Below are 14,449 nucleotides of genomic sequence, written 5' to 3'. Positions count from 1 at the left end.
AGAGAGAGAGAGAGAGAGAGAGAGAGAGAGAGAGAGAGAGAGAGAGACTGAGAGAGAGAGAGAACACCACGGGAATATTTCAAAGAAAGAGAAAGGATATCTATCATGTGTCCAGCATAATATAGTGTAACTTGAGCTCCAAGAGAAGGAAACTCATCTCTGAGAAATTCAGGCCCAGAATGTTCTAGACACTGATCCAAAGGAATCAGGATAGGTACAAACTTGAATTCGGGTCTGTGTAATGTTCATCTTTGGACAGGATGTGTGCTTTTCCTCTTCCTGTACTTTCTCCCAAGGGGACTCCAGAATTCCTCAACCTCGGGTGTGTATTACTTACTCCAATATGCTAATGGTCCTGAAATCTTTCTCCCCAGAGTTGTCCTACACCTTTGAGAATGACTCCTCAGCCTCTTCATCCAGTCTTTAAGAATCACTCTTCCCATCTGTCATAATCATAACACTAAATCACCTTTAAGTAAGCATGAAAAAGTTTTATCTAAGGAGGAAATGATATGCTTCCCGTTATTGAGTAAGTAAAACTAGATCTCAAAATAAAGACTCTACTTCATCCTAACTGACCATGTTCTGCTCTAACTGACCACAGAGCCCAGAGCCAAATTTATTGCCCTCAGGTTTGAAATCTGTTCACCTCCAGTACTTGACCTCACACCTTCCTTTTTTCCTTTACAACAGTGGCTGTCATTTTTGTCCCTTGGGAGACATTTGGCAATGACTGAAAAGGTTCTTTACAACAAAGAACCTTGGTGGTGGTGGTGGTGGTGGTGGTGGTGGTGGTGGTGGTGGTGGTTTTTTGGTTTTTTTGTTTTGTTTTGTTTTTTACTGTCACAATTAGAAGAGGTGTAACTAGTGGGTTAAGGCTAGGGGAGCTGTTAAATGACAGCTAGAACACTGGCTAGCTCCCTAAGGTGAAGAATTACCTCAGTTAGAAGGACCAATAGGATGGCTCTTAGAAGCGCTGCTTCATGGAGTCTCTGTACATTTAACCGGCACTGTTCTTTAGCCCACAAGTCAACAACCCATCCTTTCAGGCACACATTAGTGTGCACACTTGAAAGGGAAGGTGCAGATTATCCCATCAGGCATAGGTTGTGGAGATAGGAGGGTTGTAAAGTTGTATACAGATGCTTTTGAAATAGTAGCCTACACTCTGGGACACAGGGATCTTCACAGATCTCCAGAAATGAAAACAGCCCCTTTTCTGCATACTTTAAAATATAGAGTCCAAATGTATGACATCACTGGCTTTGGTATTTTCCAGATGAGTTACGGGACGGGGAGACTGTTTGCTAACGTGTTATCATGAGGGTTTTGCCCATTGGTCTTTATAACAAGGGTGAAAGTTCAAAATTGCCTTAAAATCAAATAAAACTCAATACCTTTGCTTTCCAAATGCCAAAAACAGTTCTCTGGTGATGACTGAAGATGCTGGATTGGCTCTTTGAGCAGAAGGGAAATCTTGTAAAATGACAGGAAAGATTGTTAATGTCCTTGAGTGACTTGAGATTTGAATTTCTGGACCTAGTGACCTGCCCGGTCCTCACTCACCAATTCCATACATTTAGATAAGCCAAATCAATTCCCATCGACCACTTTCCCACTGTTTCAAAGAGACAATCAAGACATATTGGCAATAAGTTAATTAAATAACACCCCCTCAATTTTTTGTGGTATAGGATAATCCTTCACTCCGATGTTTTAATCAAGATTCACCACACATTGCCAGGGAGGTTAATCTTATTAAGCAATTACTGGGTAAGTATCCAGCAGGAGCAAATTAAAATGTAAGCAAAACATGAGCATGTGAGTCCCATCTAAGATGGTCTATCGATAGAGATTTCATTAGTTGTCTTCAGGAGTATTTACATTGTGCAGGTTTGGGAAGAAGTCTAATAGACAGGACTGCCTCCACACTCCGATACGGTAGTGGAAACAGAGCTCTCAGTTCACTATTCAGGAGAGAGTGTTCTTGGGGCCGCATCTTCCTCTTCTTTATCCATTTACAGTTGTTCCTAGCTTATCCCCCTCCCCCCTACACTCTCTTTCAATTAAACTTTACCGTGGATGGTCTTGGTTTCCACATTGAAAAGAAGTTGCACTTGGACTGCCAGAATCACTCACCGTCTCGTGTGTATTTCTATGTTCAAAGGAATGAACTCATACATCTTCATTAGAGGGACACAGAGTGCTTTTTCTATAGATCTGGGCTTAGATAAGCCTTAAGAATGAAGATTCGATATCGTATTCTGACCCGGTCAGATAGCATAAAGGGGTCCAGCTTGATTGCCTGGACCCAGAAACAAGGTATACAAGAGATATGCCAGACATGTCACTGGCTCTAGGTTTGCACACTGATCTTAAGAAAGAATATACTCTCAAGTAGAATTTCATGGATCATTCTCAGAATCCATCAGTCATTTTACCTTCCTAGTGTCCTCTGTGTCACTGAGGTTAGCAAACTATATCTCATGGACCAAATCTGCCTGACCACCCACTGTGATGATAGTTTCTATTGGTGCATAGCCATGCACATTGAACCGTGGAGGCAAAAAGGTGTAGCGGACTGTACAGTCTACAAAGACAAAAGTATTTGCAATTTCACCTTTTAATAATAAAAACATTGATGATTTTCCCATATCGTTTCCAAACTCGTTTCTGCTTCCCAAGATCCTTTTCAATACACAAATTACGGCTATTACAAGGTCCCAGTCCCAAATCTCTGTTTCTCTTCATCAAGAGCTCATTATGTACTCTTCCTGACTCTCCTTGAAAAATCCTGTAAACCAGTGCAAAGTACTGGCATTGATCTGGCTGAACACAAACACCGCTTCCATTCCTATGTAATAGGTTGACCTTATTTATTCGGGATGCTTATCCATTCCCAGCTTTCAACTTCTCGTCTGAGCAATGGCATTCCTTCACAAGCTTGTGGTCCAGCATGAGATAACCCTTGCGGGACACTGTTGTGATGCCATGCACCAGACAAACAATCTGTGAATCTCTGTCATCATTAACGTCGTCCTCATGTCTCTCAGTTGACCCATTTAATACATCTCCACAGGCTGCCACTTCCTATGAGATGCTGGGTTGCCCAAAATGGAAGGCTGCTTTCAGAATGGCAAGACATACAAATAATACCACTTCATCTCCCTTTCTTTACCATGTAAGAATTAACACAAGTTCCAGGTGAGGCTTTTGTCCCACACATTTACTGGATGAGATCAACAGCAAACAAGACTTCCCATTCCAAGGGGCCAATGTGTAAGACAGGCTGGCCAGATCCCTAAGCATTATTTGTCTCCTGCAGCTTTGAGCTCCATCACTGCCAGCCTGCCTTGTTTTAAGCCCTACCATTCTCGGTTTATAACTCAGCTGTAAACATTTATTTGTGCCTGAAGCACATTTCTTTCCTACCCTTTGGAAAAAAAATCAGAATTTCCAGATGGTATGCAAGTTGGAAAAAATGGCAAAGACTGTTATTCTGTTTAGAAACATGTTTTTCTACACTTGCCCTTTCAGCAAAAACTTCATAATGATTTTTACTCGTTGGCTTAATGCGTGGTTCTAGGAGCCAGATTCGCGGGGAGGTTGGTAATTCTTCCTCTGGCTCCTGTCATTCAGCTTCTCAACGCACACAGCTCAGGGTTTCAAATGATCCCATCTCTGCATGGGACTTTTCCAAACTTGGTGATGTTCCCAGAAGGACAAGGGGTCAAACATCACCTTATAGCATATCTATTAGCAGATACTCCAGTAGCTTCCATCAATGCAATTCCTGTCATATTTAGAGTGTTGAGCTACCTGTCAGACAGCTGGGTACCAAGTAAATATGTCACAAGGATGGATTTCTGGTCCTACCTCAAATTCATATAACTTGTTCTTCCTAGCATCACACTGGCTTGACATGGGTACAAATAATCCAATCGTCTTTCTACATGCTGAATTTGCCTTTTCTCCCACTGGCTACTCTTCTTTCTCAGGTTCGATATATCCAGAACTCTTCTCCTTCTGGAATCTCTTTTCTGGAGATCCTCCGTACATAGTGTAGGTTCTGAAATGCAATCTACCTAATAGATAGATGGGGTCACGTAACTTCCATCAAGCCTGGTTTTCCTGTCAGAATAAAGGAGAAAGCACCAAGCAATCAGATCACCTGCCAAGTAGTAGCCAGTAATTCCTCTGCACATCTAGCTACCATCAACAGTACTAACAAACCAAGCAGCATATCAAAGCAAAGTGAGTTCACTGAAGGGTCAGAGGTATAAAAATATTTGACAAGAAGCAGTGAAAAAGTCAATGTTTTTATCTTAGGCAATATGCAAAGGCCATATACTGTCCCTAGACCTGGAGGATTTTATAAGAATAGTCATCACTGCATGGTGTTGTGAACACCATACACAGGAGCGGGGTCTCTCACTCTGGGAATCCCTTCCTGAGAATAGCCCTGCGGTGACAAAGGGAAGGCTGTTGAGGCTAATGACAGCCCAGACCAGCTGTATTTCTTAGCCGCTAATCTGAGGTCCTTACAGGATCACTTCAGTTACCCCTTGGTTAAACGGACGCCTCAGATGGTCGTTCTGATGCCCAAATAAATGGAAACGAAGGGTAATGACTGAGGCAATCTTCTGAATTCAACTTTATTTGCAATAGATAAAAATATGTGAGGCAGAATAATCTGCAAGGCAGATTTATGTGGAGGAGCCTCCTGAGCTCAGGGAAGTTAGGAAGTATTAATATGAGGTCTCATTTCCCTGGTATAACTAGGAGATCGTTCTCTTTATCACTTGTTTGGGGAATAACTTCCCTGTTTCCATAAATGAGTTATGGCAACACGTTCTGAAATTATTAGTCCTAATGCAGCTGTGGAAGACTGTCATTTCGCCCAACATCAGTCTTATTTAACTGGTTGAAATTTTAGGTACACGTCTCAGAAGTAGGCAGTAGTTCCCCATTTGCATGAGCAATCGTCCGTGGAGTGATAGAGTTGGTGATCGTGTGAAATTGATCATCAGAGTGTTACTTCAGAAACACCACAAATCTCACTGGTAGGCTGGGGACTGCAGGATCTCAGACATCTGCCTCTTGGGAAATATGGCCACCATCTCCATCTTTCACCATGTGGCACATAGACACATCTCCAGGGAAGGTCTTAGCTCTGGAAGGCAAAGGCTGGACCTGGCCTGCTTGCCAGAATGTCTTTCTCAGCCATTGTCCAGCACCCAGCCACACTGGGCCCACTTACACAGGAGGATCACAGGATACCTTGTCATGTCTCTTCCCTGGAGGTCCCCAATTGAGTCCAAAATCACGAACGTATGACCCTGAACTCAGACTGCCAGGGCTATTGGAATGTGGGGTGAGAATATGACATGCCTCCTAGCTCTGTGTGGACCAAAGTTTATCAAGTAGCAAAGTAGATGCTTGATAAATATTTATTGCTTGACTATAAGATGACCCAGCCAAATGCTTAGGATGTTCATCCATCACTGTTAACTAAGTAAAGTCTGGCTGCCCTTCACTCAGGCAGGTGCACAGAGCTGCTCACCCGAGAAGCAGCTGGAACCATTTGGAACCACCAGACTTGTAGCTGTGATTGCTCTGGCCCTCGTATTTTAATATGCATGACCTATGCATTACCCCTGCCAGGCTGCAAGCATACTGGCTGTTCGTTGTACATTGATTTCAACTGCTCCTGAAAATGGCTGTGGCTTCATAAAGCCCCACACTGGCCCTTGGGCCTCTTTTATTAACTGTGCCTACTCTGGGCAGTCTATATATGAAATGATACTATTACAAGTCAAGCCTTCAAATCTGAGATTCCCAGTTCTAGCTGACTTAAGGGAATGCAGTGACAGACAGGATGTAAAGATGTAGAAACACCAGTGTGTCTACAATATGTTATTGGTTGAATCTACAGAAGTCTGTTATTCAGATGGGAAGATAGAATCAGAGAAGGGTAGTGACCAGCCCAGAGGCACAAAGATGGTAATTCCTGATGCTGATATTCACATCTGGACCCGACCAGCCCTAGAAAACCCCCATGAGACCTCTGAACCTCTCCATGTGAGGTTGTCCATTCTGTACATAGAGGTCAAACACTGATGGTTAGTGTTTTCTCACAACTTGTCTCTCCATGGTATTCCTTTAGAGACCAGCCATGTTCTTACGGGAGAGCTGTATGGCTGGGGAAAACCTTGGATCAAACCTTCACATGTGGGATCCAGCCTGGCTTTGGTGTCATCTCTTTGCTCTAGGAGAACAGTAGAGATGTGTGTTCCCAGACACTGGCCCAGATCACATGGTCCACTAGATGGGTCCCCGTGCAGGCTTCAGCAATTCATAGTTTTTACATCCCTTCTTTTATTGTTTTTAAAACTGCAACTTTTAGTATATCCACCTCCATGATTTTTGAAATAGTAGAAAAAAATTCTCCCCTTTACTATAAAGAGCATTATGGCGAGCACTGGCAAATTCGAATAAGGTCTGTGGACTGAACATTGCATGGTAGCAAGGTTCATTTGGGAGGTTTCATGACTTCACTGTGGTTCTTAAAAAGACTATCCCTGGTTTAAGATGAACACGTGCAAGTATGTAAAGGTAAAGGGGGGGTTGTTTATAACTGATTCTCAATGTTTTTAAGAAGGAAAAAACTACACTCAGAGAGAGACAGAGGAGAAAGAGACAGAGGAGAGAGAGAGAGAGAGAGAGAGAGACAGAGAGAGAGAGAGACTGTCATCTTTCAGTGTCTTGGGAGAACTGGTCCAGTCTTCTCCAGATACCAAAAATCTGTGGGTCTCCAAGGTCCTTATATAAAATGACACATCATTTGCATAACATAGGCATAACCTTCCCTATATATTAAATCATCTTTACATCTACCATTCAGGGAACCTCAATGAAATGGTGGCTAATGCACATGTTTCGTACAGAAATAATTCTCTTCAGATAGTTTTTACTTCTATTTAATTGAATCCACATATGCAGAAATCCCAGATGTAGAGGGCTGACTGTATGCATACATATACGTGCACATGTGGAAAGAGAAAATGATGCTGCAACTGATGTGTGCAATATTTACAGAATCTGGGTCAAAGGCTACAGAGATTCCATTTAGCACTTGGAATTATTTTAAACCTAAATTACTTGAAAATAAAATTTTCATATATGAATGTGTGTATACATGTATACCTAGAGAGAAAGTTGAATGTATATATACATGTATACATATAGAGAGAGATGGTTTTATGAAATCATCATTCAGTTACAGACTTAGGGTAATCAGTTTTGAAGGTTTCATTTACTATCTGTGATGGCTATTCGTGATTGTCAGCTCTGTAGAGATATCGCCTCTATCAGATTTGCCTACACGCATGCCTGGGGGTGGGACATACTCTTGATTGTTAATTGATGAAGGAGGGCTCCTCCCACTGTGAGTGGTGCCACTCCTGTGACAGTGGCCCTGAGTTGTATAAGGAAGCAAGTTGAGTAGAACCACTAACAAACCAGTAGGATGCTTTCTTCCTTTGCTCCTGACCCTGCTCCTGCTTGAGTTCCTATCTGGACCTCCATCAATACTGGACTGTGACCTAGATGCATAAGCCAAATAAACCCTGTCTTCCCCAAGTTGCTTTTGGCCAGGGTTTTATCACAGCACCAGAGAAACAAACTAGAACACCGTCTACCAGTGAAAGGAGCTTACACCAAGGCCATTGAGTTTGTTAAAAAAAAAATTCATGATGCCTGTAAACCAACTATAAGCATTTTCTGATGGTCCCCTTTCTATTCTGCTGATGGGCACCCACCCCAGCCATGCACACACTCCTACAACTGCTCTTGACTTGTTTAAAGAATGACTCCTGCAACCAGCTCTACAGAGCGGGGAGGCTAGGGTGGAATGCCATTCCACTCATCTCTATGTCTTTACCAGTCTTACGCAGAGAAGGCATCAAGACCCTGGTAGCTAGACATTCTAGAGCTGTGATTAGAAATAATGATCCGAGTTCAACTTAGAATAGTTTATTCTCATCAATCCTTCCGAAAAGGATACAAGGTCATTGTGTGCCAGGGTCAGGACCCTTGGCTTTTGATTCTTTATCTTCAGAGCCTTCCCACGGTATCCCAAGTTTCCTGGCATATTTGTTTATTAATTAGACTTTGTAGGAAAGATACACCAGAACTTTACTCTCGATTCTCGGAAATGGTCCACAAGGAAGGTTCTTTAAATAGCAAATTCCATATTGAGTTCTCAAAAGGTAATTTTGTCAAAAAAAAAAAAAAGTTCAGCTTACATACAATCCTTCAAAGTAATTCTTCCTCAAGGCTCTCCTGTCACCCAACTGTCAGAGGGCTCTGCTGAAAATTACCCAACAGATGGGCCGGTGGCACTGAGGCCCATTCAGGAGGAGTGGTGCAGACTGGTAGATACAAGGGGAGGGGAGGGAGGACAATTGGCCCCTGTCTGACCTGAAGGAACAGCTAGGAGTACTGTGGAGGCCATAGCCCCACCTAGAGACAACATCAGGTACTGCAGGCTGTGTCTCTGCAAAGTGAGACACAGAAGATCTACTTAGGGCCAGGCTCAAAGCCCAAAGTTTAAGCTTACTCTTCTAACTAAATCTATACCATACAAAATAAGACAGCCTCTAGACATGGGGGCACACACATACCTAGAGATCACATAGATACACAAAACTTCCTACCTTTTAAAAAGATTGTTTTAAACTCCAAAAAGAAAAACAGATTTTCCTTCTTGTATGACATTTTTTCCGTACCCTGTAATTGGCCTCGTCTGTTATGCTATTACTACGTGCTGGGCCTGGTGCTATGCTCTTCTTTGTGGACCCTTATTATTCCCACTGTATACGGTTTCCATTTTACAATAGAGGTCTGGTGGCCCAGAGAGGTTAAGCAACTTACTGGAAGTCACACTACATGGAAGCCAGGATTTGAGCCCTGTTGAGCTGCCCCTCCAGGATGAAAGGAAACATGAAGAAAGGAAACATCTAAAACACCGAGGGGTGTGGCTGTATAGTAAATAGTCTCTCCCCATTGACAGCTGAAAATGGTTTCCTAAGCACAGCTTTCTAAAACAGGGTCTTGCATCAAAAAGGGGGGGGGGAGGAGTCCATGATTCTAAAACTAGAACTTCTTCTGGAGTTCTCCTGAGCAGACACTGTAGAAGCCGGCTCCCATCCATGTCTTCAGCAGGTTAGAATTCACATCGGTTTTCAGAGGCCACCGCAGGCTGCTGGCTGCAGCAGATTGCAAGCCTGTGTTGCCCAGCCTGCCATCAAGCCTGCAGCTCTGAGCCCTGCAGATGTGAGGGAACATCTGTCACCTATCTATTAAGCTCCGAGAGCGATTAAGCTTAGAGATAGAGCTCAAAGTTCTTCCAGTGTCAACACATTCCCTCACTTCTTACTCTGTGCTGCCATTTGCTTTGATCACTGTCAAGGGCCTACAGATCTTCTTGTCCAGGGAGGTTGTTGTCGTCGTTGTTGTCATTGTTGTCATTGTCATTGTTGTTATCATTGTTGTCTTTGTTATTGTCATTGTCACTGTTGTTACCGTTGTTGTTGTTGTTGTTATCATTGCTATTTTTGTCCTTGTTGTCATTTTTGTTATTGTTATTGTCATCATTATTGTTGTTGTCGTCACTGTTGTTGTCATTGTTGTTGTTGTTGTTGATGATGATGTTGTCTACATCATTGTTATTTAGTTTGTTATTTCTTTCCTTTCCTAATGGGTCCTTTTTGAATATAACATTTCGTCCACCCAAAGGCTTCAATTTGGGTAGAGAAATCCAACCCAAAAAAGCAACATTTTTAAATAAAAGCTTTCAGTTTATAGCACTTACGGCCTCTGTCCAACTTGTAAGAACAAATGTTTTCTCCTGGACTCGCCATGATTTCAGAAATCCCTCAAATTAACAAGAGTTGTTTGAGCTTTAGGGCCTTAGATAGTAACACTTACTTAGTGTCAGAAATAACTCTGAGAGCTTTGTGTGCATCAACTCATTGACTCCTCATAACAGCCCTATGAAACAGGTACTAGTACTATCCCCACTAGACAGACAAGGAAACTGAGGCACAGAAAGCTGGTACATTTATCAAGCATCCAAGCTAAGACATGAGACAAGGTAGTCAGAGTCTGCTCTCATGTGCTATCCATCCCATGGGCCCCGTTGCAGGTATGCTTATTGCCTGCTGGACACACAGCCAGCATTCAGCCAGGATGCCTGACATACTACTTACTCTGCGTCTATTGGTGCAAACCACTCAGGACTTCTCTGCACATTTCTTTTTGTCAGATGGGAACTTCCAAAGTCCCCTCAGGAGCCTATTGCCTAGTTTCCTTGGCCTAGAGGGGCCAGCTTGTCTAAGTCCCTAATGATCTACTACTGAACTAAATAGAAACAAATAATTCTTCATAGAGCGGGGAGGAATGCCTTCATGTATTCAAGTCACTCTGTCTTTTCATAGTTTAGACATGGACGACCTTCTGAATTCCAAAAAGTCACCTGCCTGTTTTATGAATGAGGAAACTTAGGTTAAGACCATGTAAGAGTCTCATCCTAATGCAGTTGGTTATAGCAACAGAGCCAGCTCTGCCAAGTCAGAGAGAGTCACTGGCCTCTAAAGCCAGTATTCGGCAGTTCTATAAGTTTTCATGGCCATCCAGTTCCTATATAGTGTGTACGGACTATATACACACTATATGTATATAAATAGGCAGAGATGTTTGGGTCTATCCATCTACTGTAGAACACTGAACCGAACTTGGTCCAGCCTCCTTTGCCCATGCTGAAGATGCTTGAAGTGCAGGACCACTGGTGTGATCACACTCCTAGAAAGGAACTGAGACAGAAATAACTTCTTTCTGTGGTTGGTTTGGAAGCTCTTGAGAGCCAGGAAGACGTTACGATGTGAGTTGATAATATTTCCTGCTGTGGTTGAATCCTTTTGCGGCCATCACAAAGAGCACCTATGCAACCAAATTCTGACCATGTGTTCTCCCACCACGGAGACAGAGAAAATGATGATCCAAGATATAAATTAACTCGATTCTCTGGAGCAACTGACTCTCTGCTTTTCCTTTTTCCTTGGTAGCAAAAGAAAGCACCTTCAGGAGTACAGGCAGAGAGCTAGCTTACTCTTAGGAAGCAGTCTTCTCAGCATAGACATTGCCAGTCAAGCATGCTGGTTCACGCCTGTAATCCCAGCACCTAAGAGGCTGAGGCAGGAGGATTGCTATGAGTCATGGTTAGCCTGGCCTTATGATATGTAGTGAGTTCCATGCCAACCTAGGCTATCTAAAAAGATCTTGTCTCAAGAAAGGAGAAAGACAGAGGAGAGGAGAGAAGGAAGAAAAGTGAAAAATTAAGGAAGAAAAGAAGTTTGGTTTTTTTCGTGGGGTGTTTTGTTTTATTTAACAAAACTATTATTCAGGATCTTCAGAAGGCTGTGCATGGGCTATTGAAATTTTTAGTATCATAACAAAAGAATATAACAGATTTGTGCCAGTCTCAAGACAAAGAGGTGCCTTCTAAGGATACTTCCATCCTTTCCTCTACCTTAAGGAAGGAGCCAATCCAGTGTCAGGTGGTATCTTTATTTTCTGCTGGGTTATTTTATTTATTTGGGACTTTGGTCTGGATTTTGTTCCAACTATCAGAGTAGGCTGGATTTGTTTACATCTGGAAAGAGTAATGAAAGGCTTCAAAAACAATTAAATGTGGCTCCAAGTTAACGTATCAGTCCCCTCCCTTCCTGATCATTTTAAGATGCCGGTTACCATGAGAACACAGACCGCAAAATAAACAACCAGGGCTCAGAGGGGCTCACAGAGACTGGAGTGATGACCACGGACCCTGTATGAGTCTGAGTTAGGTCCTCTGCATATACACTATGATTGTGTAGCTTGCTGTTCTAGTGGGACTCCTAACAATGGGAGTGGGGGTGTGTCTGACTCTTTTGCCTGCTCTCAGGGCCCTTTTCTTCCTACTAGGTTGCCTCGTCAGGCCTTGACAGGAGAGTTTGTGCCTGATCTTATTACATCCTGTTATGCCATATTGGGTTGATAGCCATGGGAAGCTTTTTTTTTTTTAAAGGAAATGGAAGATGAGTGGATCTCGGGGAGAGAGGAGGCACAGGGGGACTGGGAAAATGAGAAGTAGAGGAAGGGAAACTGTGGTCCGAATTTAACATATGAAAGAAGAATAAAGAAATTACAAATAAAAATAAAAATGCCAGTTACATGGGGGTGAGGTGGGACTTCATGTCTGCTTGTCAGAGTCTGGCTCCTACTATATTTTATCACTAGAGATTAAAAATAGAATTCCTAAAAAGCTCTGTGCCAGGGTCTTAGATGCCCTGGGGTATGAATTCATAGCTTTTTTGTTTAAATCCTCAATGTTTTAGCTGTCACTCAAAGAAAACGAGTTTAATCTTAATTTTGAAACAACAAATTCTGGCATAAAACTTAATATGAATGTACCATCGACTAATGCATAAATGTCATTGACTCGTTGTCATTCCTGTGTTCCAGTGCCCTGGTCGTTGAAAAACAGCAGCATAGACAGCGGCGAGGCAGAAGTCGGTCGACGGGTAACACAGGAAGTCCCACCGGGGGTGTTTTGGAGGTCCCAGATTCACATCAGCCAGCCTCAGTTCTTAAAGTTCAACATCTCCCTGGGGAAGGACGCCCTCTTCGGCGTCTACATAAGAAGAGGACTGCCACCATCTCACGCACAGGTAACGGCCACACTTGATGGACCCAAGTGGTTGATGTATACAGACACATTGCTTTGTACCTACTGAAGTGCCTGCGATTAAAACATAGACAACCACAAGGCGCTGGAGAAATTGGAACCTCTGTATATTCCTGGTTTCAAAATGGTTCCGCTGCTACAAAGTAAGGTTGGCAGTTATTGGTTGCCAGGGAATGGAGACTGATTCTTACTTAGCAGGACCACAACTTGTTCTTGGATGATGGAACTGCTCTGAAATTAGCTGAGGTGGTGACATAGCAATGAATGAACTAAAACCACTGAGGGTTTTTTTTCCCTAAGTTAAATTTTGGTTACAAGAATTATCGTTGTTTTTAAAGTTGGGCCTAGTTTGATCAGCCTAGAAGTTAATTTGGGGGTGCTTTATGTTGAAAAGTCATTTCATTAAGGTCACACTAGGTAATGTATTGTTGTGTATGGAAAGAGTGAAGTATGGAACCGGTGTCCCATGACGTCTCTCTGTGGTACCTAAGCTGAGCTCCTTGGGCAATGTAAAGGGGAGATGATTGCCAGGGTTTGAGTGAGGGGAATAGACTGCCTTCTGGAACACATATGTACCCCATCGTGTCTGATTATTGTCACCATGGCCAGACTTTTCTCACTAGAATGGTAGCTACGCAGAGACATCTCTTCTTGCTCCCTTCTGTGGTACTAGCTTACTAGCTGATGCAGGAACCTTTACTGACTCGCAGACTTGCCTCTTGGGATATATTTCGTTATACACGTACTGAGCTAACACCTACCTAGCTTGAGTTTCTTTTCCAACAAGAATTGTATTTTCTGAGAAAAGTCACATTTTCCCTACCTCATTTGTCTCAAATCTAGCAAAAAAAATATGCTGTGGAGGGAAAGTACCCAGATGTCCAGTCAAAGCTGGCTTTGAAATGTGTTGGAAAGATATTCATCTAGAAAATTCTATTGGAAGAAATTAAGGCTTTAAAATCGTTGGCAAACAGGAAGCAGTCAGGCCACCCTATCCTTGTCTCACAGCAGACATTGTTAATCGATGACAGCACTTTTCCTCACTGAGCCTAGTACCCAAATATCTCCCCACAGCTCTCAAGGCAGTCACTACCAATCGACCAGTGTTGGCTCTTAAGATGAAACTTATTTGCAATCCTATCTTTATAGCTTGCAATAATCGATATAAAGACTCTAAGGGCTCTTCCATTTTTTGAGCAGGGGAGGGCTGTGTAGGTTTTTATTACCATACGTAGTGCATGCTATTGGGACCAATATGTAAAGCGGTAATCAATGAGTCCTCCATCCATCCATCCAGAAAAAAAAAAAACATTTATTGGGCTAGGCACAGATTATCCAGAGATGAGTGAACACTATCTCTGACCAAGCAGACAGCTGCTTTACAAAGAGACTCTCATCCGAAGAAAGAGGAATTCAGCTGAAGGGAGTCCCCGAGGCAACTCCAGAACGGCTGGCCAGGCAGCAGGGTGCTACGCTGGGAAGTAGTTAGGTGGTGTCCTTGACCTTCAGGCTCCACTGGCTCGGCTGTGGTGTAAGGAAGAATTTATAGTGTCAGAATCTGCTTATCGGCATGATTTGGGGGTGGAAGAACATGCCTCTAGGCACGGCTGAGCAGAGCCTTCCTCTCGGCTAGCCAGCTCCAAGGAGCCATGCTAGGGAAAA

At 42.9% G+C, this 14,449-nt stretch overlaps 1 protein-coding gene across 5 annotated transcripts in view; it reads left to right on the top strand.

Annotated features, from left to right (window-relative positions):
• Tenm2 (teneurin transmembrane protein 2) overlaps window positions 1–14,449 on the top strand; it is a 939,787-nt gene that overhangs the window by 728,590 nt on the left and 196,748 nt on the right. For all 5 annotated transcript variants that reach the window (XM_028756460.1, XM_028756459.1, XM_028756458.1 and 2 more), the window contains one exon: window positions 12,565–12,770. In XM_028756460.1, coding sequence (XP_028612293.1) covers window positions 12,565–12,770 — 206 coding nt within the window. The remainder of the gene's footprint in view (window positions 1–12,564; window positions 12,771–14,449) is intronic.

Source organism: Grammomys surdaster, unplaced genomic scaffold (genome assembly GCF_004785775.1).
Source record: "Grammomys surdaster isolate TR1022 unplaced genomic scaffold, NIH_TR_1.0 126121, whole genome shotgun sequence".
NCBI classification, from domain to species: Eukaryota; Metazoa; Chordata; class Mammalia; order Rodentia; family Muridae; genus Grammomys; species Grammomys surdaster.
The sequence above is the reverse complement of the archived record's forward strand: the minus strand, read 5'-3'. Positions and strand labels throughout refer to the sequence as shown.